At 34.6% G+C, this 25,281-nt stretch overlaps 1 protein-coding gene across 1 annotated transcript in view; it reads right to left on the reverse strand.

The window, feature by feature from the left end:
* The window catches only part of LOC144371886 (inactive N-acetylated-alpha-linked acidic dipeptidase-like protein 2), a 149,131-nt gene that overhangs the window by 37,557 nt on the left and 86,293 nt on the right, over nucleotides 1-25,281 (reverse strand). Inside the window, exon 3 of the mRNA XM_078035194.1 lies at nucleotides 7,952-8,045. Within this exon, the coding sequence (XP_077891320.1) occupies nucleotides 7,952-8,045 (94 nt within the window). The remainder of the gene's footprint in view (nucleotides 1-7,951; nucleotides 8,046-25,281) is intronic.

The following is a 25,281-nucleotide window of genomic DNA, read 5'->3' on the forward strand; positions in this document are numbered from 1 at the left end:
CTGTCACATGTAAGCAACTAAAAATGAAAAGCAAACTTGGGTGAGCATGTAAGTAAAGGATGACCACAAAGAGAAGCTGACTGTGAGACAGAAGATAAATAAAAGAAGTAGGTTCCAAGGAGAACAAAAGGAACAGGGATATTAGAATAATAATTAAGGGATAGTATGTGATAAAAATATAAGAAATGGTGTTGAAGAAAAGCTTCCTTCTAGATGCAAATATAGACAATGTGGAGAAAAAACAGATTCTCTTACAGATCCAATAGTCTCAAGTCCTTTTTCTGAATTAGGTGTGGATTACCAACAAAGGCAATACAATTCTTAATAGAGCTATGCAGTTAGAATTCATACAAAATTATATTGAACATCAAGACTAAATTTGTTGTTAGAAATATTTTATCAGATTTCATCATTAATCCAAGCAAGCAAGTTAAGATACCTCTCAGAGAATGCTTTGAAATCCTTGTGACCTAAAGGTCAGTTTTCAAAATGCCAATTCAGGTTCCAATGGCTACCCATCTAGCAGGATTCAGAATTCCCATGGGAACAAAGTCTTTCTTGGAGTTGCTTGGATTTCTAACAGAGTGCCTTGGGCTTCTTAGGGAGTTCGGAGAGCACGAGGTAAGCAGTGTACAGATTCCTCACTATCCATAGGACTGTGTAGAGTTGGAATTTGTGGTAATTAAAACCAAGATTGGAGACATGCAATTTGTATAGCACAGAACTTTGTTTTACCAGTTGGAAAATTCATTCTATATTACTCAAAAAGAAGATTAAATACAGTAGATATGTCTATATCACTTGTGATTGTAGGAGTTAACAGTGACACTTAAAAGTTGAAACTACAGACACAAAATGCTTCTCTTAGTGGTAGGATCACTTTTAAATACTGTCCCTTCTAAAATAAAGTTATGGGCATTAATGAACTATCAGAGATAATAAAAAAAGAAAAAAATCATATCAAATCAGCATTGTCAGTTATTCAAAGAACAGGAGGAAATGCTGCCAATAACTATTTTACATTTAGTGAGAGAATCAGGAGGTGGCAACAAGCCATAGAATTCAAAATTATGTTTCTTGCTAAGTCTTTGGCTTGCACTAAATAAATGTATACAGAGTTAGATCAAATAAAAATTTATTTTCCTTTATTTGGTCATATACATTTTTATAATAATGCTAAATAATTAACATTCAGAATTTTGACAAAGAAAAATAGCAAATATTAAACAAAAAGCATCAGAACTCTACAGTTGTTATCTAAAGTGTTGCTTTATGCTTAAAAAGCAGATAAAGTGGGAAATAGTGAACTAAGATCACTTAATAGTCTGCTTCAGGTTCCAGGATATGGTTATACTTTAATTTTTTCCTTGATGCCTCCCTCTGACCCCACAAACCAGTCCCAGTGCATTTTGGTGCAAACTTTTCTTTGTCACAAATATATCTGAAGTGTGTCAGTTACCTTTTCAGTTACTATTTGTGCTCTATCTTCATAAACCCATATAAATATTCATTTTATATTATGTGTTTGGCATTGACCAAATATTAGGAGCTAAGGTCACTCATCAAAATGAGCTTCCAAGAATGACACAATAAATCAACTCAAACAAATTATTCACTGGTAAATTATCCTTCTTTCAGGTGTTTGTGAGAACGGTGGAGAATGGTCTGCTGCTACTGTAAACTAGTGTAATAAATAAACAAGATGGCCGGTTGTCAAGGGCTAAAAATTACACTGTTGAAAATGCAATTGGGTTTCAGAGACCTTCATCCTTATACACTTTGCAGGAAGGAGAAACAGTATTTCATAGTTCAGCCCTTCAAGGTCACTTTTTTTTCCTACTGTAATTTACAACTTAAGACTAATCACTGCTAACTGTCATAACAAACTAAAAAATATATCAACAACTTAAGTTTGTATTAAGCAGTAAAATTATATTCCCGTTAACACAATATGAAAACTCTTTTTAGATAATGACATTATCTATCATTGTAGACAAAAATGAAATATTAATTTAGGTGTTGGTAAATCCTGTCCATTATTCACAATTAGTACTTTAAAGTATTCTATTTTAGAAACAAAGTCATTACCAATATAATAAAAATAGAACAGGTGCCTACAATTTATCTAACATTTAAATAATGTTTGACCATGATAATTTTAATTCGGTAGTGATAAACTACAAAAATGTATCCTTTAAAGGGGATCAGCCATGGGACTTTGATCAAATATTCATTCATTTCCAGGACATGGTAAAAGGAATTTTTTGAACCTATTATCTATTACATTTTGTTTCAGTGTGCTTTTATTTTTTAAGGTGGGTGCACCTCAAAGACTGGCAACATTTTCTGAGTGAAAGTGACAGAGAGAGACTCAAGGAATTTCACATCAAAAGAAAACAAAACACAGAAGTAACCAAAGGAAGAGCTCTTCACCTGCAGCAGAAGCAGTCTGTTAAAACAGCAAGAAGCCAAAGGGCTCCTGCTCATCCAACCCAGAACGTGCATTTCAGGCAGAGCCTCATCTGTACAAAGCAGTGCCGGACCTGGGGAGGGAATCTTTGGAGAAAAACTGAAGTCTTGCTTTTTAGTTTTGTCTTTTTCCTCCCATAATGACATGTTCTTGAATGTAACTACTGAAGAAAAGCTTATCAATGTGGCCTCTTCTCAGGATATTTACTTTTTTGTTCGAGTGAAAACCTGGCTTTTGCCTATTGACAATGTCCTCTCGGATCTCAATTTCTCCCATGCCCTTCCTATCATGGGCCCCTGGAGGATATTCTGAGTCATTTCTAAGTTACTGTTCATGCTCTAAAGAATTTAGTTCCTGACTCACAGTCGCTCCCTCTTCCACCACTTCTGTCTTAATTCTTGGCAATTTCAATGTCCATGTTGATGTATTCTGGTCTTCATTCGTATTAGCCAGTTTAGCTTTCATGACCACTTGCCACATTCCCCATGGTCCCACGCTGGCCTGGATGCTATCATTGCCAATATCCATACTTTCCTTTTCCAGGGTCCCATTTGCTGACCACCCTTCCTATCTTTCTAGAATCAATTATTTGAATTGCCCAAGACCTGATGTGGGCTCTTCTTCCCCCTCCTTGTTCTCACTCCTGCATAGACTCACTTTGTTCTACCATGTTGTGATACATCACAAGAAACACTCCTTTGCATACAATCTCAGTTTGATCTAACTAGTTTACTATCCTTTTAGAAAAACCCTGGTCCTGGTTAAAGCTAAACCTCTTGGCTTTATGCCTATGATGGGTTTCAGGACACATTATCCCAAAGTTTGGCACCTTGACATTTGAGAAAATATCAAAAACAAGAAGTTCTCTCTGATCGTCTCCCACTACTTTCCCCTGAAGCAGGCCATAAAAGAATTCTCTGACCTTCCTATGAAGTAGGTTGTAAAACTTTCCAATCGAAGATGCCTTGCCTGTACCTGGAGGAAGAAACATTCTTATCCTTGAAGAGACAGAAATGCAGAGAATAATCTGAACAAAGAGATCAGATCATTGGTAACCACCCACCTCCATAGTTCATTATCATTAGGCCATAACCTTCTGTACTACAATCACCACGATCCTATACAACTGTCTATTTTTCATTAAATTTAGCTTAAAAATATAATCATTTCTCTCTTTCTTTGGACCTTCATTTCTGAAGGCTCTTCTGTCACATGAAATTTATATTAAATAAATCTGTTGGCTTTGTTCTTGTCAATCTGTCTTTCAACAACTATCAACATGGTGATGAGTTAAGAAAGAAATCTTTTATCCTTTACACCTTCATCTCCATCTGAAGGCTGGAAGAAATGTATACTTATGCTGAATTACATTTATGATTACAGATTTCTTTTTTGGATTTGTTTTGTTTTATTTTTGGTCCTGGGGATTGATTGCAAGGATATTTTACCAACAAGCAACATCCCTGCCAGGATATTTAATTTTTTTGTATGGAGAGAGGGTTTCATTAAGTTTCTTAGGGCCTTGCTAAGTTGCTTAGGCTGGATCATCCTCCTGCCTCAGCCTCCTGAACAGCTGAGATTACAGGTATGCTCTACCACAGCTGGCGATATATTTATTTAAATATCTATTTCTTCTGGACCCTTAGTGTGCCCAATAAACTTGTCACATTTTTATAGTTCTTTATTCTCCCACTCCCTTACAGAGCAATTTTACTGCTTTTTCAGACTATAGAGACTTAGCAAGAGCTGTCCCAACCCCATAAAACCATCTACAATAAGCTTTGTGTTTCTGCACATGGCTATGGATGTACTACTGTGTTCTTGCTTTGGGCTGAATGGTTATGTTCCCCCCGAGTTCATATGTTGAAATCCTAACTCCCAATCTTAAGAGGTTGGGTGTTTGGGACAATGATTTGATTATGAGGGAGGCTAGAACCCTCAAAAATAAGATTAATGCTCTTATAAGAGAAGCCAAAGACAGCTACCTCACCTCTTCTGCCAGGTGAGGTTATAGAGCAAAATGATACCTGTATTGCTTTGCCTTCATCTTGGACTTCCAGCCTCCAGAACTGAGTGATGACATTTCTGCTTTTATAATTTACCAAATCTAAGGGACTTTGTTATAGCACCCTAAAGGGACCAAGACAGTTCTTAATTGAGGCAAAGTCGTTTAAACTTATGCTTCCCCTTTCAAGAAAATCAGTCCAGAAATTCTCCTTTTCTCTCTGGTTTGAACAAATTTTCCCTATCCACTGTAGCATTGTCATCAAAGGAAAAATCTGATAAACTTTCTTTGCTCTATAATTCTTAATAATTACATCACTTGCATTCAGTTTATTCCTACCCATTCTCCATTGAATTCCTTTTATCAAGCTTTGCTTATACCATTACCACCACTACCCAAAACAACAAAAAGGCATGAAAATGTCTGTTTTTGCTGATACCCGCAGTGACCTCGGAATTGCTAAATACAGTAGTAAATTCTGTGTTCATATCATTTAGCCAATCAGTAGCATCTTCCATGGTCCATTACTCCCTGTTCTTCTTCTTCTTCTTCTTCTTCTTCTTCTTCTTCTTCTTCTTCTTCTTCTTCTTCTTCTTTAATTTATGGGGCTTTGAGATTTCACATTCACTTTTTTTTTCTCTTATTCTTTGGTTATTCCTTCATTAGCTCCTCTGATTGCACCTCTTCTCCCAATTTCTAAATCCAAGCATTCCCCAGACATCTTAGACCTTCATTCAAATTCTTAACAACTCAGTTAGGACATCTCCCAAATTGACACTCCCCATTTGGATCTCTCCTTGGTACTCTGGATACAGCTGAGATAGGGATTTGGAGATAAAAGTAGAGAAACTGTCTCAAATGAAACATCCATAAAACTCTAAAATGCAGAAAACACCAAGAATCATTGAGTGGCAGGAAATGCCCATGACTGTTGCACTTTTGAGTAACCCAACCCACACCCTTTGTCTTCATCCTTAACCAATGTCTTTGCCTGCAAAAAATAAGAGGGCAATGTGCAAGCCCAGGAAAAACTGGCATGAAATTGTGTACTTCCACACTGAGTCCAACTTTAGTCCAGCCCCTAACACTCCGTACCAACTGGCTCTGTTTTCTCCCTCTAGGGATGGTCCACATTCTCCTTTGAATGTTCCCTTGCTTTCCTAAATAAATCTCTGTCCATGTCTCTGGCTTGTGTGGAAATTCTTTTCCATCAGGGTATTCCAAGAACTCCCTGTTCCCTGAGCCAAGTTCCCCCTTATCTTCAGGAACTCATTGAACCTTTCTTCAAAGACATCTTTTCTCCTGTAACACAACTGCTAAGTTCTAGTGTAACATTCATTTTGAAAATGCAAGTTTGATCAAAAGATATTGATCGATATTAGGGCAAAATTTAAGCATAATGGTAATTTCAAATTTGCTCTTTTTTTAAAAAAAAAAATTCTGCCTCTTTTTTATATTACAGAAAACTATCTATATATGAATGTATGTTTCTCAGAAGTGGGAATTTTAATTGTTTTTTGGCTGTATTTAGCTTTTGTATTTTGTTTTAAGTTGGTTTATATTTTATTAAATTAATAAATAAGGAATTCAAGAGATCCTGTGAAGTCCATAATGATTACATGAAAAAAAATCTGTAGATATTTTACTTTATGAAATAAAAAATCATAATTCATATGTTGAAAGTGGTCCTTAACCAAAAACAAAATTAATAATATAATTCTAATGATGAACAATAGGTCCTTTTTTGAGCTTCAGTATTAGCCTACTTTACCAAAAATGTTCACATAGCAATTATAATGTGAAATATTAGGTCTAGTTATGGATTTTTAGAAATAAACTCAGTTGTTTAAAAATGATAGCATTTAGCATTTAAAATACTATTGCTAATACTTTTGTTTTTGCTGGCTTTATTGCTTTAACCTTTCTTAAATATAATTTTTCATGTCTTTGTTACTAAGATTTTATACATTTATCAAAGAAAATTTAGACTCAGAAAACAACTTTATCATTTATAATTCTATTATATTATAACATTTTGAAGTCTGCTCTTTGGGTATCCTTAACCTGCATAATAGCTACTCCTTTTTAGATGGACAGTATTTACATAATGTAAATAATGACCTCCTCTTTTTATTCTCTGAAAGCTTAAAGTATCATTTGCAATTTTCTACAGGATGAAAAGGAAAACCAAAGAAAAAGCGAAATAATCAACAGAATAAATAAAATAGATGTTCTAAAATATATTCTTGCAGAAAAGTTATTATTCACAGAACTATTTGGTCTCTTATTTATACCTGTTCTGTTCTTACTTTGCAAAATGTTATATGCATAGCTATCCAGTTTTTAAACCCAAAATATTCTAGACAGCAAATCTGAAGTATGGGAGATAGAGTTACTGCTATAGGTATCCACACTGGAGACTGTCAGATAAAAGCAGGAAAGAACACAACTACATGAAGACTGACTTAAGTATACAAAATGGAGAGCATGTTGAGGACCATGAGGGACACAAACAGACCTATGGCTCTATTGCTCCTGAGTCATAGTTGTTCAGCCACTTTAGTAAAGAATCTTTATGAACTATTGAAGGAAAAAATAATTGTTGGAGAATTTTCTGAGTAAAATGGCAATCCAGGTAGTTAAGGAAAAAATAAAAAGAACTAAATTTCTAGTTACTGGAAATCTCTGACTCTAGAATGATTTGTTTTTCAGAGATAACCACTTAAGCACTGTAGTTGGAATATTGGCTTTTGCATTGAGAAGTAGTTGTCTACAAATGACTCATTAAAGACCTAATAGGAAGATGTGTGATTCAAGACAAGAGTGAAATATTTAATTATAATATTGCTCTTTGTTGTGTGGTTAATGAAGGGAAATAGGAACCTAATGGAAAGATTCATATACAGAAATAGAGGAAGTGAGAGTAATTATTAGGGTGGGGTCAGAATTCTGCAGAGAGATCCATATTCAAACATGAACGGACTAAATCGAGTCTGTGGAAATACTTCTCTGGTTGTCTCCTTATCATCTTTGACCAGAGACAACATTTCAGTCAAATGGAATGGGGCCCATACTCCATAGAAACCAATCCCAAAAGAGAAATTTCTGGGGCATCATTATTTGGAATGACTGGGTGTTAGGCACAATGTTTAAAAAAAAATAGATCAGATCTCTGAACTATATTATCTCATATGTAACTGGTAAATAATGACAGAAACAGAATTAGAAATCTCTTTGATTAAAGAAAGCAGGGAGACCAGGATTTAAACTCTTCTGTTCACACTGTGTACATCTCATTTGTGTTGACATATCAGTTAAAATTCTTCCAGGCCCTTGTCATGATAAGTCTCCATAGGAAGGGAGGGACACCATTGCCATAGATAATGAGATAGTAGGTGACTTCATTTATTCCTTGTTGAAAATTAGTTGAATAATTTTTCATTTTCTAAAATTATTATAATTTAAAGAAAAATTACCTTTAAGGCTGTTTTGAACTTCTAAAGCTATATCAAGAGCATTAAAGGGCAGAACTGGTTCATTGGCAATTTGCAAAATCACTTCTCCTGAGAGCTGAAATGAAAAAGAAAAAGTAATTAGCATTTGGTAATTAAGAGTTTGCTTGTTTATTATTATTATTATTTCATGTATTTTATACATCTAGAGTATAAAAACACAGAAGGAAAAATAGAATTTAATAAAAATCTCTATTTTCTTAAACTCCCTTTTATATAAACATAACATTTTGTTCCTTTTCTTTTTGAGCTAAACTATTATGAAGTATCTCCTCTAGTTGAAGGAGCCATAACCAGGTTTAAAATATTTCCTTATACAATAGTTCAGATCACTATCACACGAACAGTTGAGATCCACAATCTGCTTATCAGACTAATTAAAACTCCAGACAGAATTAATGCTCAATTTATTTCATTTAAAATATAATTCAATATAAAGCATTCCTTTAATATTTTAGGAACTATTTTCCTTAATGTTTTACTCTTCCTAACCATGTTTCCAAATGTCAAAACCAATTCTATTTATATATTTTTTTCAGATCAGTATTTAAATTTTTAAAATGAATAAAATTTCAAACTGCATTTCCAAAGTTCATATCTCGAGTTCATGTACACGCATATTCTACCAACAACCCATCTGAACTTATATTTGAAAACCAACATAAGCACCACAGCTGAACTAGATCTGTTTAATAGACTCAACAAGTCATTTGTGCTCAAACACACATCTCAAAGGACTGCAAGGCTGGCAGCAAATGTCATTGTTCTCTCTCCCTCTCTCGCATAACTGATATTTAATATTTACCTAGGCTTAAGAAATGTCCCTATATCTTTTAAAACTCTGAATCCAGCGCCCAGGGAATGACTTGTGTTGAGATTATTAATGCACTATGAAATGTGAGTAATGAATGAAGACATTGTGTTGTGAAACCACACAGGGAAATCAGCATACCACCTTGAGACAGTAAGGAACACATAGAAGATATAAACTTACAAGGAAAATAGAATTTTATAATTCAAATAAATATATATATATTCAACAAGAACAAAATTTCATTTAACATTTAAAATTATATTTTTCAATTGTTCGTAAAATTCACATCGTGATAAAAATATAATTCAATTTGATTTGGGAAAATGTGTTTTCTAGAAACAAATGAAAGAAAGAAGCACCTTTGATCCACCTTCATTCCTTTGAGGTACGTTTCCCTGCAAATGTAGTAACCAGTACTTTCTCAATGACTGGGATGTCTTTGCAGAGTTTTCTCCCCAGCATAGTGATCACAAATATTCTGGGAAACTGCTGGCATGGATCATGCTGTGCTACAGGCAAGGAGAATTGTCTGCAATAGGTTGATATGAATCCTCTTTCTATTCCACCCACCCCATCCAAATTGTGCAAGGGACACTGATATTTGGAAATAAATTATTTGTAAAAAGAAATTTTTAAAGAAGATTAAGAAGCATTATGGTTTCCTTTTCCAATTTGCACTGGATAATAGAAACTACAGAACAGACAAGTTTTGTTTACACTTTTGGAATCTGAAAACCACACATTACAGAAGATTAAAATGAAAGAAGACGGAAGGAGGAGAAAGGCGACCTTGTGTGCTGCTAGAGAGACTGACTTGTTTTGTTATTTTTTTTTTAAATTCATTTGGCAGCTCCTATAGCTGGAATTTAAGCCAATCACCTTTCTATTTCTTTCAATAAGAACCTGGCAATAAAAAGTGGGACTTCCTAGGCACCTGGCCCATGATAAAATGCTTAGACTAAATCAGCCTATTTGCAGTTTCATAAGCACGAGGGAAATTTGTACAGCCCTGTCACCATGTGAGAAGAGATGAGCCAAGCTGCACACTTTCTTCACGCACTCTGGAATTCAGTATTTGTTGGGCACACCAGGGCAACTGCCCCTTATGTTTATGGAAGACCTTATTCTTTTCCAAGTGCTTTATACTTATCTCATTGCATTATGCTGACAGCCTTAGAGGCTGGTAATGGGAGAATCAATATCTTATGCTAAAAACACTGAGGTCAACAATGCAGGAGGCTGAAGCAGGAGGATTGTTGCAAGTTCAGGGCTGGCCTCAGCCACTTAACAAGACCCTAAGTGAAACCCTGTCTCAAAACAAAAATATAAAATGGGCTGTGGACAGAGCTCAGTAGAAACCCTTGGTTCAATCCCAAGTAAATAAATAAATTAATAGAAAAATAATAATAAAACAAAACCCAAATATTGATAATCAGAATTTACTGAGCATCTACTAGATATATCCGGTACTTTTAAAAAGTTTAGATATTTTCAAACATGATTCTTTAATTTTACAACAGCTCAGCAAGGCAAGCATTTTCCATTCATATCATAGAAAATAAAACTGAAGATTGTAAAGATTAGGTAACTTTCTCAAGTCATTCCCCAAGTCTGACTGATTTGAAGGTCTATGCTGTTGGCTTTGCTGTAGCATAAAATGTATAGTAGGATCCAGCAGAAGTCCCTCAGCTGGTTGTTTGTAAAAAACTACAACTACCATATTTCACCTCACAATCATTGCCACTACATAATTGTCGAATTCTGTTTTTTTTTTTTCATCCAAACATTGGTTTATAACCTTTTATTTTGTGGTTGTTGCATACTATAATTCTGCATACGTGGTAAACAGAGCTGCAAAGTATTCACCAGTGGCACAAAATGGATGAGCATTTGTCTTCTCACTCACTGAAAGCACGATGCCAACAATTATCAGTTCATGCACATTGTCAGTAGCTTTCCAAAAGCCCACTTGCAGGGTTTATTCAGAGTGCTGCAGTATTAATGGCAAACACATCTTGTGTGAGTGGTGCAATGGACAGCACATCACACAATGAAACCAATGATAAGGAATGAAATGGGCCAAAGCAGTAGAGAATCTTCTAACAGAAGATAAAAGTTTCTAAGTTTATACTTAGCAACACTGTAGTACATTTTCTCAGTTTGACTATAATTCACAAATCAATAACATCTAATCTGTTACCATTTTCCCCCCAGGGTGGAAAAATGTTTGCTAATCACAGAGAAACAATGTATGTTGATTTGGATTATTCGATTTTAATGTATATTCACGGGAATTCTATGTATTCTAATCTCACAACAAAGACAATTTAGTAATAAAGATTTTCAAGTAATACTGGCACAGTTGTTTTCAAAAGCTTTACATATTGGTTGTCCCCCATTTTCTTGCAAAGCAATTTTCCATAATCATCTGCAATGATTATGTGGTTAAATACAGTGGATCTGGCTCCTTTACTGTTCTTTCTACTATACAACCATCTTTTCTAATATATATATTATTTGTAATATTGGTCAGTGTCTATACTATCTTATCTCAGCCCCTTAATGATTATGATATTTAGATCTCCATGTGTAGTATTTGAAATCTTCTTTTAAATACAGGTATGAGAAACTCAGTCTCTAATTCATATGTGAATGGAGGTTGGGGGTGCTTTGAGAGGTCATGACAATTAGATCAGTTCCTGAGGATGGGTCCCCGTGATGAAATTAGTGATTGTAAGAGGAGAAAGAGACCCAGGCTTGCACCCTCTTCAGCTCTTTCACAATGTGATGGTGTGATGTCTTCCACCATGCTGTGACAGCAAAAAGGCCTTCACCAGGTGCTAGCACCTTGATATTGGACTTGGGCCTTCAGAACTGTGAGCTGAATAAGCTTCTACTGTTCATAAATTACCCAGTCTGCAATATTCTAATGACACAAAGTGGACTAAGACACTGCAGCACAGTTCATCAGCAAAGAGTGATTCAAATTCTGTGAAATTCCATTATTATAACTTTACAAGGACAAACTATGCCTCATGACCCTGGTGTTCTTCCTTCTATACACCTCTTAGACCATTTTACTCCTGGTCAAAAGATGAAGAAAAAGTGAATTGGAAAGAAAAAATTATTATGCAGAACAAAAATATTTTAAATTATAAATAAATTAATGATAACCACATTGCAAAGGCATTCTTTTATTACTAAATAATATTGACCCTAGTGGTCTCATTGAGGTTGGGCAAGGTCTGATTGTCAAAAAAATTATTAATTATACATCAAGTATTTTAGATTTTAAGGGTAATAATGAAAAATTATAGTTATCTCAAATAAAGTTTGCTTTTTCTCCAACCTGATACAATTTTAGTTGTATTTAAAGGTTCTTAAGAGTATTTTAGGAAAGTTTTACACAGGAAAGCTTCATTTTGGGGGAAAATATTATATACACTCACACATAGATGTAGCATACATTTTAGACTTTTTCTTAAATTTAGTAAAGAATAATAATAACCTCTTTCATTTTGCCCTATGGGATGTGCTTATTTATCTGACTCTGTGACAAATCTAGATCAGTTTGGAGGGGAAAAAAGATAAATCTTTATTTCATAAACTGTGAATATTTAGAAAATAGGGCTATTTTTCTACCCTTAATTATTTTAGCCCATTGCTCAGCATGGTGATTGTATTTGCAGTAAATGCTTCGAATGGATTTATTAGTCAAGGCACAAACAATGTAGTTGGATATAAATAGGTTCACTAAAGCAATAACAATACCAAGGCTCTATAATGTAATTTTTCTTTAGTTGCAGGCCAAGAAACTCATTGAACATTGTGTGGTTTGTTTCATTTTTGTAAATTCATAGTAAAGTAAGCAGAGTTCATATCTCATACATGAGCTGTAAGTTAAAACTATCATTGTGGGATTGTTTTTATGCCCTCAGTGAAATTTAAAATGCAACAGAATCCTACTGCAGAAGTTGATGCTATGAGATAATCATTACACCTGTGTTATAGGTAGCATGAGAAAGACATTGAGAGAAACTGTATCACTAGGACATGGTGTGACATAATATGACAAAAAGTAGATAAATCATAAGCTTTTTTTTCTGAAACTTAAGTCCTCCATAATAATATATAATTTTATCCTCCTGCTATTGGCCTTTATGAACGTAAGAACGATAAGCAAGTTCTTTAGCAAGACCTCCATCAAAACCTTTCTGCAGAAAGACACCCTTGAGTTACTCACTGGCAACATCAGTTTATTCAGTTGCAGAAAGAATTTAGTAGCACAAAGTTATTAAATATGAAGCTTTTGTTTCCTACAAACAACAATGTTTTATTCTATCTTGAAGACATCAGGTAATTACACATCATATATGTGTTTTGGGCTCAGAAAGGTGGAGGGTAACAGAGGAGAAGTAGTCCACACTATGGGAGGAGAATGATCAAAACCCTGAAGGTAGAAAGAAGCACAGACTTTTTATACAAACTTGAAGAATTCTTTTTTTGACTGGAGCATAGTTCTTGATTAGTGGGAAGGGAGCTGGCATCGGGAGTCAGAAAACTTGAACCTCAACCAGTGCATAGGGCCATGATTCAGTGATCTGCAGGGAGTCCTTTCCCTTCTCCTAAATTTCAGAGCAGCAGTATTATCTGATAAATTACGGTATGGTGAGAGTCTGCATAGCATGATTTTGTGGTGTATGGTGACCTTCAGGCTGTTACATTCATCCTGAAGTGGCCTGGTTCTGATTTATAGCCTCTTAATACTAGAAAACCCCCAATTTACCAACAAATACCCTGTAGACAACAAACTTCATGGCAGCCTTCCAGGAGCTGGGGGACTGGGGGTAATCTCCTTGAAGATAAGACCTTCCAGTTCTCATGATCCTTTTCCGAAGTTAGGGTATCAGTATAGGAGAGGTAGTAAAGATATTACTTCTGACATACCTGATGTATTTTCCCAGAAAAAGGAGAAATTATATAGTGTTACACAAAACCAGTACACACAAATCTAGGCACTCATAACATGGCTAAAATATAGCTTTAAGCCTTCCATTACCTCTCATCTAGAATGTTCCATAAACTTTCTAAATGATCTGACATTCTATATCTTACCAATTCTTCATAGTATAGCTAGAGTTATATATTCAAAATATATTTTGTGTGCACCCCTCTAAAGAATAGCCATATTTGTGTTACTTCCTTTCTGTTGCTTGCCCTTGACAGGAAAAGTAATGGAATCCGTATTGAACTTCAATGTCTATATTTGACAAAGTTTACTTAAACAAAAATTATTTGAAAGTTAAACTCTCTTAGAAAATGAAGGACTTATATAATCCTGATAACTACCAAAATGGATACTTCTGAGAAAACTCACATCACGGAGTTTAATCAGCAAGATCCAAGTCACCCTGCTCCCTACCCTCAGCCCAAGAAGAACCACCATGTAAGAGCTGCATGTGGAAGTAGAGACATTCAGGCACCTGGAAGATATCTCCTGTTGTTGCCAGTGAGTAACTCAAGGGTATCTTTCTGCAGAAAGGTTTTGATGGAGGTCTTGATAAAGAACTTGCTTATCTTGCTTACGTTCATAAAGGCCAATAGCAGGAGAAGAAAATGATATATTATTATGGAGGACTTAAGTTTCAGAAAAAAAAATGGTTTGAGACCCAACCCTTTCCCTCTTAAGATTTTGAAAATACTAGAATATTCTTGATGGACTGAGATAGACTTAAATAAGTTTCCTAGTAGCAGAGAATTTCAAAGTCATTGAAGAATTCCAAAAGCCTCTGAGATAGCAATTTATTTTAAGAAAGATTTTAACCCTAGAGATATATATCAAATATTTGATTCCAAAACGTGGGGCTCTTCTTAGGAACTCCTTGTGACCTATCCTGTCTGGTCCTTAGATTCACCACAGGGAAAGTACATGAGACACTAAAGAACTATATTAGCAAACAGTGGTAAACTTAGAATCCAGCTGTTGAAATTGCATAGCTGTGGCTATCCCTAGAGGAGAAAGAGTTCTTTCCTCTCCAGTACCCTGAGGAATTATTTCAGTCCCTACAATGCTACCTGCTGTTGTCAAGGGCTGAGCAAGATTATTGGACACCTGGTTTGGGGCTGGTAACTCCTTTCACTACAGAATTGCTACAGCTGACAGACCATGTAGAGCCTGGCTGGATTCCTTAGGCTTGATGGGAAACAGATGGGTATAGAGCAAAAAAAAAAAAAAAAAGAGACACAAAGAGGCTATGACTCCCCAGAAATTTGACTTGATTATGAAAGAGATGGGCCTTTAATTTGTCCCATACACTGATAGAAGCAGATTTCCTATAAATATGCACTAACAACTGTCAATTCCAAGCCTTCAAGGAAGAAAATAGCCCCAACAATTGAGAAACCAACAGCCAGGGACACAAACTTCCAGATTTTTATCCTTCCTATTCTCTACTCTTGCTGAAAAAAACTTACCTCCTATGTTCTGAGCCTAAACTCTGAAGACACACCTGGAGATTACCATGAGTCTTAATTTGGGTTACCCCCAGAACAGACCTAGAGACAAAATTTGAATGTAAGTAGTTCACAAATAGGTGAGGATAGTAGAAAGAGGAGAGGTGAGAAAGGGAAGACAGGCAATAGAAGGCATCTTATCAAACCATCTTCCACCCTGGAAGACTGGAACCTAATCTTGCTAGAGAATACTGAAAATCCAGTATCAAATAGGTGTGTGAGAATTTTCTTATCCAAAGGGCAAGGAAGCTGGGTATTGAGTCACTAAATCCTCATCAGCCAAGAGAGCAGGGCTGCTCCAAGGAGGTACTGAAAGTTACTCCTTCAGGATTATCCTCTGCACTTGCAACTTTCCATGGCTGTAGAGAGCTCCAGGCTAAGAGAGGAAGCTTGCTATCTAGAAACCTTTTTACTGAAATAGAATGCTTACTGTCTTTTATCAGACCACTGAAATATAATGGATCTAATTTTTTCACTTTTTTGAGATATCTTTCCTCTTTCAGGGAATGTCATCACTCATCTGTTGTTAAATTGTAGCAAGCAAAATATATTTACATATTAACTTGGAAATAATTTATGGGTATTTTTAATGACTTTTAAAAGTGTTTTACTCATGTTTTGACTGTAAAACAAGTTGTTTTCTCTGCCAGTCGTGCTGTTCCTAGAGAGGGAACACAGTATGCTAGAATTTCTTAGCAAGAAGAGAAGCTTCAAGGAAACAATTTTTGTTTTACTATGTCTAGCAGCATTTTGCCTGGACTGGTTGACAAATTAAAAGTTAAATTTCTTCATTACATTTTACTAATAACTAACTTCAGCATGATATTAATAATGGTAATAGCAACTAACATTGGTTAAGCTCTTTCCTCAGCCAAGCATTAGTCTAAATTTTTGTATGAATTAATTTGTTTTGTCCTTACAATAGCTTTATTCTATTTTGCAGATGAGAAAACAGAGGCATTGAACAGTTAACTAAATATCCCAAGGCCACTTAGTCAGGATAGTAATTTTGTGTTTTGAGCTTAAGTATTCTGGCTACAGAATCTGGACTCTCAAACACCAATTAGCATCTTTTTTCTTTATTTTTCAATCTCTTTCCTAATTTTAACAACTCAGGAATAGCAGTAGCTACTGAGACAATGTTTCCCAAATCTGAACATAGGATTCGAAAGAATAATCAAGAACTAAGAACACCTATCAGTGATATTTGTAAAGACCTGAGCAAGAGGTCCCATCAGGGTTATACATTTTGACACTTGCCATTGTTAATTTGCATGTTTGTAGATTCCGGTTTCCTGTTCTCCTGCCTAAAATTGATGTAAAGGCTAATAAAGTTATGCAATTACCTAAGATGCCCTAAGTAAATAAAGATACTTTATTATTATATATAGCACTTATTAAATACATATCAAATACAGCTAGCAGCAAGAGGGATAACAAAAGAGGAAGACAAGTTGGTATGCAAAATGATTGGTGTTGACCTGTCTTATATTGTACCTTATTATTACTTCAACTTAGGACTTTGGATAAGGTTCAGAGAAATAGTTCTAGAAACTAATGTGAACACCTACCAAATTGCTATCAGGGATCATTTATAAATCCATGTTCATACTGCTCAAAGACATTTCCAGTATTAATTAAATATTTATTGGGCATTAGCTATATGTCAGGGACTAAGTCAAGTCCCCACAGGTTTTGAAACATTTTTTATGAAGAGGTATTGACTTTAATTATAAAATAATTTCTACAGGGTGCTAGGGAAAGGTCTACAAGGGTCCTCACTCATCTGAGGGATCAGGAAGGACTTCCAGGACAAAATTTCTTCTATCAGGAAGGTACTATACAAGGTTCTATATCATACAGGAAAGAACTAGAAGCAGATTTGGTGCAAAGCACATCTTCTTACATCAGTTTACAAAAGGCTGCTTAGTTATATATTTTATATATCTATATACAATAAAAATTAAAAATGAAAAGTATTCGATTGCATATCACATGTATTTCTTGAAAATTTCTTGTATAGGAAGATTCATTCTTTGAGAGGGGGAGATGTGGCTATCCTCACCCTGCACCTCCCATATGACTACCACAAAAATAAATCAAGTTCTCTGTAGTTGCAATCAATATAGCTGTGGTGTGGCAAATAGGCTAGAGGTTGTTTATCTTTAAAGAGTCATTGTGCATTTATTAAATCATGTGCTTGATAAATTATCCAAGTCCAATAATCATAGAAAGATTAGAGAGCTGATTTAGCAGAGTTCCTAATAATACTAACGCAACATACATCAAGTCTACGTAATGCAGCAAGACAAAAGAGGCCAATGATTTCCTACCTATAGCTTATTTTTAGGAATTGTATTTTCAGATTGTAATGCTGGGTATCTGTATATGCAAAATAATATGGTTTTAAGAATTTAATAAAAATTAATAATTTTAATAAAAAGTAATAAAATGGTGCTTTAGTAAAAGATAAACATCATTTTTTATAACACCCAACCATTAAGCAAAGGACATTTGGTAACAGTAGATTCAATCACACACAGAGGCAATTATTTAATTAATTAACCAATATTATCATTTAGATATAAATTGATAATATAATTTTTTCTTCTGTATGTCCTAGTTGAGACCAACCTTTGTCCTATTATACATTGGGACATTGGTAAAATATTCACATTGAAAAATAATGACATCATGTTTTTATATAATAGAAGCAATCAAAGCAATGGAGAGGGATGGAAAATATGTGAATGAAAAACAGATTGTTCTTTTGAACTTGCTGCTTCTATCCAGAGAGACGTTAAATAATGGTCAAAATATATGTGACCCTTACTGGATGCAATTACATTGTTAATGCAGTTTCTTTTCTGGCTATAAACACAATATATGTTGTTGCAGACTGCATCCTACCAAGTGAGACTTGACATTTTAAAAATAGTCAGAGAAACACAAGGGCTTTAGATCCTTTGATGTGCAATTGTATTCATGACAAGTTTCTTATAGCAACTTTCTCTGAAACAGGATATTGTTGAGCTGAATAAAAAAAAATGCATGTAAATAAGGACTTGCACAACAAAGCACACTGTCAAACTCTAGAATTTTCATGGTTTTCCTTTTCTCCATATGTTGCTTGGTAACAGATAGGACTCTTAGGGTCTCTTGTTTCTCAAACATCACAGAATGGCCTACAGAACAACATAGGGCAACATCTCAAGGATTGATAAATCTTATTTTAGTTAACCAATTAACCTGTGTTATAGGATCCTGCAATTTCATTAGAACACTTCATCTTGAGAGATAGTTATCTTGCTGAAATGCTGTACAGCACCTACCATTGAAGGATTGTAGGTTGAACACTAAAATGTGAAGCTGTTCCAATAGTAAAGCGGCTTATTGGTTGGAAGCTAAGATATTAGCAAAGAAAAACAAAAAAGCATAAAAATGGACCATAGAAAGAGTCAAATGAGTAGGAACACAGTCGTTACTATGGACCACAATGGTCCATAGACAAATGACAACACAGAGAAAGACATAGAGTTGTCTGCAGCACTCTCAGGAAGAGGAACAGGTAAGTGCAAACTCTGACTCCAACCACTGAGTAAGTCAGGTATGATGGAAGGAGGATTCTTTTAAAGAAGAGAAGAAAAATAAAATTGGAGATGATAACTGTTTTGTAAGATATCTCTTTACTTGTCAACAAACTCCTTGTAAAGGAGAAACATATTCCATTTATCTTGGTATTACTTGACTGAACAAAAATATTTTAAAAAGATTTTTGAGATTACCAATACATTAAGCTGGAAAAGGCTTAAGCCATTCCATGAAACAGGTTACAGGGAAAACATAGGACTGTTTTCATGTCTTCCTGTTCCCATATTTCTATCATTACCAAAAATTATAATACAAGCTGATGAAAACACAATGGCCTTCAGTTTAGAATGTACGGGTTCAGTCTTTGAGCCCCTACGTGCATTTAAGTCCAATCACAATATTCTCTTTGTAGTTTTAGCATGTGATTGGTTATCTAGGGGCACTGAGAGTACTGGGACTTAATCTAATGCTTAATATGTGAGGCTATCTAAAGAGCCCAGTAGTGTGACTATCTTCTAGAAGCTGAAATGACTCTTAACAAATCCTAACAAACTCCATGTTTCTAAGGTCGTTTTGTCCTCAGAAGTTTGTGTGATCTTGGCATTTTTAGATGCACAAAGAAATTTATCACATTAGATTATCCATTATTGTATTATCTGCTCATTCTTTGCAATGAAATTGGCCCACCAGTTCAATAAAAAGATACAATTCTGTATGTTCCAAAGAGGGGAGAGGAGAGGATTAAGTGTTAATTAAAATTCTACTATGCACCAGGCATGTCACTGGGATTGTGAATACCTGATTTCATTTAATTCTACCAGCATACCTGCCAAATTATATTAAACGGTACTGGTAATAATACAGTTTGGTTATGAAGGATCTGGTAGGTAACAATAAAGAGTTTGAACCTGGTACTACAGAGTAGAAATATCAATGTGATTGCTGGACTATTTACATCAGAAAATATTATGAAGGAACTTTTTTTGAAATGCAAATTCCCAAGCAAGATTCTCATGTACACACACAAAATTTTAAGTCAGTTGATTTGGATAAAGATCATGGAATTCATCATTTTAAAATAAACACCTCTAATGATTTTGATGCAAGTGATCATACTTTGAAAACACAAAATAGAGACATACACATCCAGTGAAGGATGTTTGAGAGGAAATTGATATCAGGTTTATATATTTCAGAATGTCTTCAGAATTTATGTTGAAAGTCTTAAAATGTAAATATGAGTGAGGTGTCATAATAGTTTGTAACAAAGTACATATAATAAATGAGGCATAAGAAAACTTTCAGAAACTTGAGGACAAAGCAATAACAGCAATTTTGAAAAGCTTATCAAATCATTTATGTAATTTTTAAAATGGAAAAATTTATCAAGTAGTAAAAATATAGGTTGTTCCTTTTAAAACATGACTTACTAGAAAACAGCACCAAAAGAGAGTATATTTAATAATATATGATTAGCTACTAATGATTTCTTTTTTTAAGGTGACAGGAAACAGTGATCGTCTATCATTCAACTTATTTAGAAGTTTGTGGACACTTCCTATGGTCATGCTGTATTGAACCACCTCTTTTGTTTAGGCAGATTAAAAAGTAACTGGGTTTTATCTTAGATCTGTATTATGAGATTCATGGAATGAATAAGACAACTTTACTTTTCCTCAATTCATAATGAACAATGAATTGCAGGACAATATACTTCTGTGAAATATATAATCTAAATATATGTTTATAAGCAACACAATTAATTCTCAAAAGATCAAATTTTTTACATAAATTTATGGAGTAGCAAAGGATGAAAGAAATCTTGGCTGTCTGATCTTACCACCTCAATTTTCAGATAAAGAAATAGGAGTTGAAAGTTAAGATTACTTTCTGGACACCACACAACTGTTCAGAGGCAAAACCAGAAGTGGGATTAAGGCTTTAGAGCTCTTTTTGTTGTTGTTGTTCTAATTAGTTACATATGACAGTAGAATGCACTTTGACACACCATGTATAAATGGAGTATAACTTCTCATTCTTCTGGTTGTACAGAATATAAAATCACACAGGTCTTGTAATCATGTATGCACACAGGGTAATAATGTCCAATTCAATCTACTACCCTTTCTAACTCCATATCCCCTCCCCTTCCTTTACTACCCTCATCCAAATCCATAGTAAATCTATTATTACCTCGTACCCCTACCCCTTGTTATAAATTAGCATCCACATATCAGAGGGGAAAAAATCTGGTCTTTGGTTTTTGAAGATTGGCTTATTTCACTTAGCACGATATTCTCCAGGCTCTATCCATTTACTGGCAAATGCCATCATTTCATTCTTTTTTAAGGCTGAATAATATTCCAGTGTGTACATATACCACACTTTCTTTAGCCACTTATCTGTTGAAGGGCATCTAGGTTGGCTCCATAGTTTAACTATTGTATAATATTGGCAAGAAGGGGGAAAATTACATTCATACATTGCTGATGGTACTGCAAATTGGTACAAGCACTCTTGAATAGTGGTATGGAGATTCCTCAGAAAACTTGGAATGGAACCACCATTTGACCCAGCTCCTCAGTTTTTACCCAAAGGACTTATAAAGTCAGTGTACTACAGTGAAGCAGCCATATCAATGTTTTTAGCAGCTCAACTTATAATAGCCTTAAAGATCTTAATTCATTGCTTTTATGGACAACAAAGTTGTTGTCCATAAAAGTAGGATCAAACTTGATTGGTGTGTGTGTGTGTGTGTGTGTGTGTGTGTGTGTGTGTGAGAGAGAGAGAGAGAGAGAGAGAGAGAGAGAGAGAGAGAGAGAGATAAAAATATGAAATAATCATAAAAAATCTGGTGAGCATAATTGTAAAGACAAAAAAATAGATAATAAGACATGGATAAAAATCCTATATTTCACTTATGGATGTATTGATCCCTTCTTATAATGTGTCTGGTTTTTGTCATGTGTACATGTTGGTAGGTGGTAAATATCCAGAAATGCTGAATCTTCTTGATTGATTGCTTAATCCTCTTGTGAGATAATCTCTAATTAGATAAGCCTCTAAATTTGAGCTTCGCCTTGAAGTCTATTTTGTCTGATGATAATCTTGCTGAATCAGCTTTTTTTTGGTTAGTATTTGTCTAATACATCTTATTTTCAGTTGCTTTTACTTTCAGTTTTCTCTCTCTTAATATTTTGTAAAACTTGAAATTAGCACATAACGGTATTTTTGAAAGTTCAACAATCCAGTCAGAAATTTTTGTTCCCTTGATTTGCCTTATCTATAGTTATTATAACCACAGATGTGCTTCATTTATTCTATTGTGTCTTCTAGACAGTGTGTTCTTTTTGCTTCCTTTTCTCCTTTTTAAGCTCTATTCACTTGACTTTGTTTTTTTTATTTTTCCTGCCTGTCTTTCCCTTCTTCTCTGTAGATTTAGGAACTGTATATTCTACTTTATTTTTTTAATGAGTACATTATGTTTTAGGTAAGCTCAGACTGACAGAGACTAGAGTCCATCAGTTCTCTCTCCAGCTCCCAACCATGCAACTCAGCAAGATTCTCAGAATATTCAAGGTCTTCCTCCCTCACATGCTTATGTTGGTGTTTCCTGACATTTTAAAACTATCACAAACTAGTCCTTCTGGCTAATGTGATTTCCTTTGCAATCACCAGTTATTTAGATTTATCCACAAGTTCACCTGGTTTTTCTTTTGCTTTTGTTGTTTTGTTTGCTCCTTGAAACCTGCAGCTTTCTTTGGGATTCAGTTTCCTTCCTACTCAACGCTATTTCGTGGAACACTTGTAAGTTGCGATATTCTTAGCCTTTTCCTAAAAGTATCTCTGTTTCTTTATCTCTTTCGAATAGCACTCTGCATGAGTGTAGACCCTGGGTGGCGTGTTCTTTTCCTTGGAATTCCACAGTTATTTCTTCCCCTGGGATGCTTGGATCCTGAGGAGCCTTCCATTGCAGCCCCTTGCCATCTTTTATAAGAGTAGTTTCATCACAATTTGTTTAGATGTGCATTTTGTTTTCAACACATCCCACTTGCCACATAATCGCTAAAATAAAAAATTAACATCTTTATTAAATCTGGGTTAATTTTCTTCCATTTTATCTTTAGATACTGCCTCTCACTCATTCTCCCCAGTCACTTTTGGGGGTCATTTAGAATAAGATGGTCCAAAAGAGAACTGTGTGTGCATATATGTATCTGGATATTTCTAAGGAACAAGATTAAGAGGTTGCTATAGTCTCAATCAATGTGTTCTCTTAAAATTCCTGTATTGGAATTACAATCTCCAAAGTATTGATATTAGGAAGTGAAGCCTTCCGTGAGGGGGGAAGAGGGAAGGAGGAAGGGGATTAGAACATAAGGGCAAAGCCCTCATCATAGGAATTAGTATCCTTATAAAAGAATCTAAGCAGGTAGTCCCTTCTACTCTGTGAACACATAACAAATAGACATGGACCATGTATGAATCAGGAAGTGGCCCTTAAGTGACAATGAATCTGCCAGTTCCTTGATCTTGGGCTTCTCAGTCTCTGGAAATGAGACTCAAATATGTTTCTTTTGAGCTATACAGTTTATGGTGTTTTGCTATATTAGCCCGAATGGACTAAGTATAGTTCAAAATAAGGCTGAAGACTGGATTGCCAAGCGAAGTCACTTTTCCGTTGTCACTGTTATTTCTCAGATCTTCTAGGGTCTTCCTTGCCTTGATGGCATTTGCATCTGCTTTTCCCACTGGTAGGAATGCTGTGATTTCTATTCTTTGCAGAGTTGACTCCTTAACTTTGTCATAATTTTGAGTTTCTTAGTCGATCTTCCATGTCAACCACAGGGAAGAAAGAGTCCTCCCTACTTCTCCCAACATTTTTTTTCTCTTAAAGAGCTGTGTTATTACTTTCATAGAGCTTTTTTAACCTTTGTTTGTTTGTTTGTTTTTGTGATGCTGGGGATTGAACCGAGTGCTTTATGCATACAATACAAGCATTCTACCAACTGAGCTATATCCCCAGCCCTCATAGAGCTTTTCTCAAGTATGTGTATGTTTACTGTGTTTGTTTATTTGTCACTATCTATGGAATCTAAGTTCTTGGAGATCAGCAAACTTACGTATTTGTTTATGGCTATATGTCCTATACCTATCCACAGCTCATTCCTAAAGTAAGCACTAAATGAACATGTGCTGACCACATGAGTAAAGGACTTGTGAAGCTGGCTATTTTTATATTTTCAAGTATTTGAGTATTCACCCTATGGTATTTACTTAAATATTTCGACCCCTGACATTCTTTTATCAATTAGCACCAGACTATAAAAAGACTTGGGAAAAATACATCAAGACATCTAATAAGAATATCTACCATTTTAATGCAAAAAAGACTCCAGGAATAACACTTTGATAATTTTAGTGTTTACTATGCATATACTCACCAGAATTATCAGTGTATTATACTTGAATATTTTTTGCATAGAAATGAAAGATATTCTTATTAGATGCTTTGATGTATTTTTTCAAAGTCCTTATATTAATTCTGTACTGAAAGTGAAAAGCAATAATTGTATAGTTACTTTTGCACCATTATAAGTTGAAAACCTGTAAGACAAATTATCATAACTTGAGGACAGTCTATCATTTACACAATACCAAAGGAATATTCTCCAAATATGCAATGTTTTACTGCTGTTAATCTTGTTATAAAAAGTATTAGAAAAAAATGAACTTTAAAAAATATTTATCCTTATTTTCAAAGTGAATGTATAATCTAGAAAATATAAAATATTGATTTTTTACGTCTACTTTGAGCAGAATCTCAAGGTTATTTAGTAACTCTTACTAAATAACATCATATGTACTTTATATACTAAACATTTAAACTCTTCCTCAAAAAGTCATATATTAGAAGACAGAATTATTTTAAACATATTTTAGTGGCCAATTCCACATGCATACTATCACACTTTTTATACTTTAAGGCAGTTGAAGACATTATAAAAGTTAATGGTATTAGGTATGTCTGCACAACAAAAATGTATGAATCATAGGCTTCCTAGAATATTTTTTTTCTAAACAAAAACCAATATGTATACATTAAATGAATTGAGTTCAAAATAGTTGATGAAAAGTATGTGTTGGGCAGGCAAATAATAACTGGCAAAGTCAACTTATTCTAAGCTGTTACAGCCTTTAGTCACTAACAATTTTACCAATTCACTACAACATTATGATTATCTGTAAATCTTAATATTTCCATTAATATCTTATAGGAAAATCTACTAATTTCAATTTTATATATATAAATGAAACCTATATTTGACTTCTAACTTCAGGACGTATTAGAAATAAAACCATTTATGAAGTTGTG

This window comes from Ictidomys tridecemlineatus, chromosome Y, assembly GCF_052094955.1.
Source record: "Ictidomys tridecemlineatus isolate mIctTri1 chromosome Y, mIctTri1.hap1, whole genome shotgun sequence".
Classification (NCBI taxonomy): Eukaryota; Metazoa; Chordata; class Mammalia; order Rodentia; family Sciuridae; genus Ictidomys; species Ictidomys tridecemlineatus.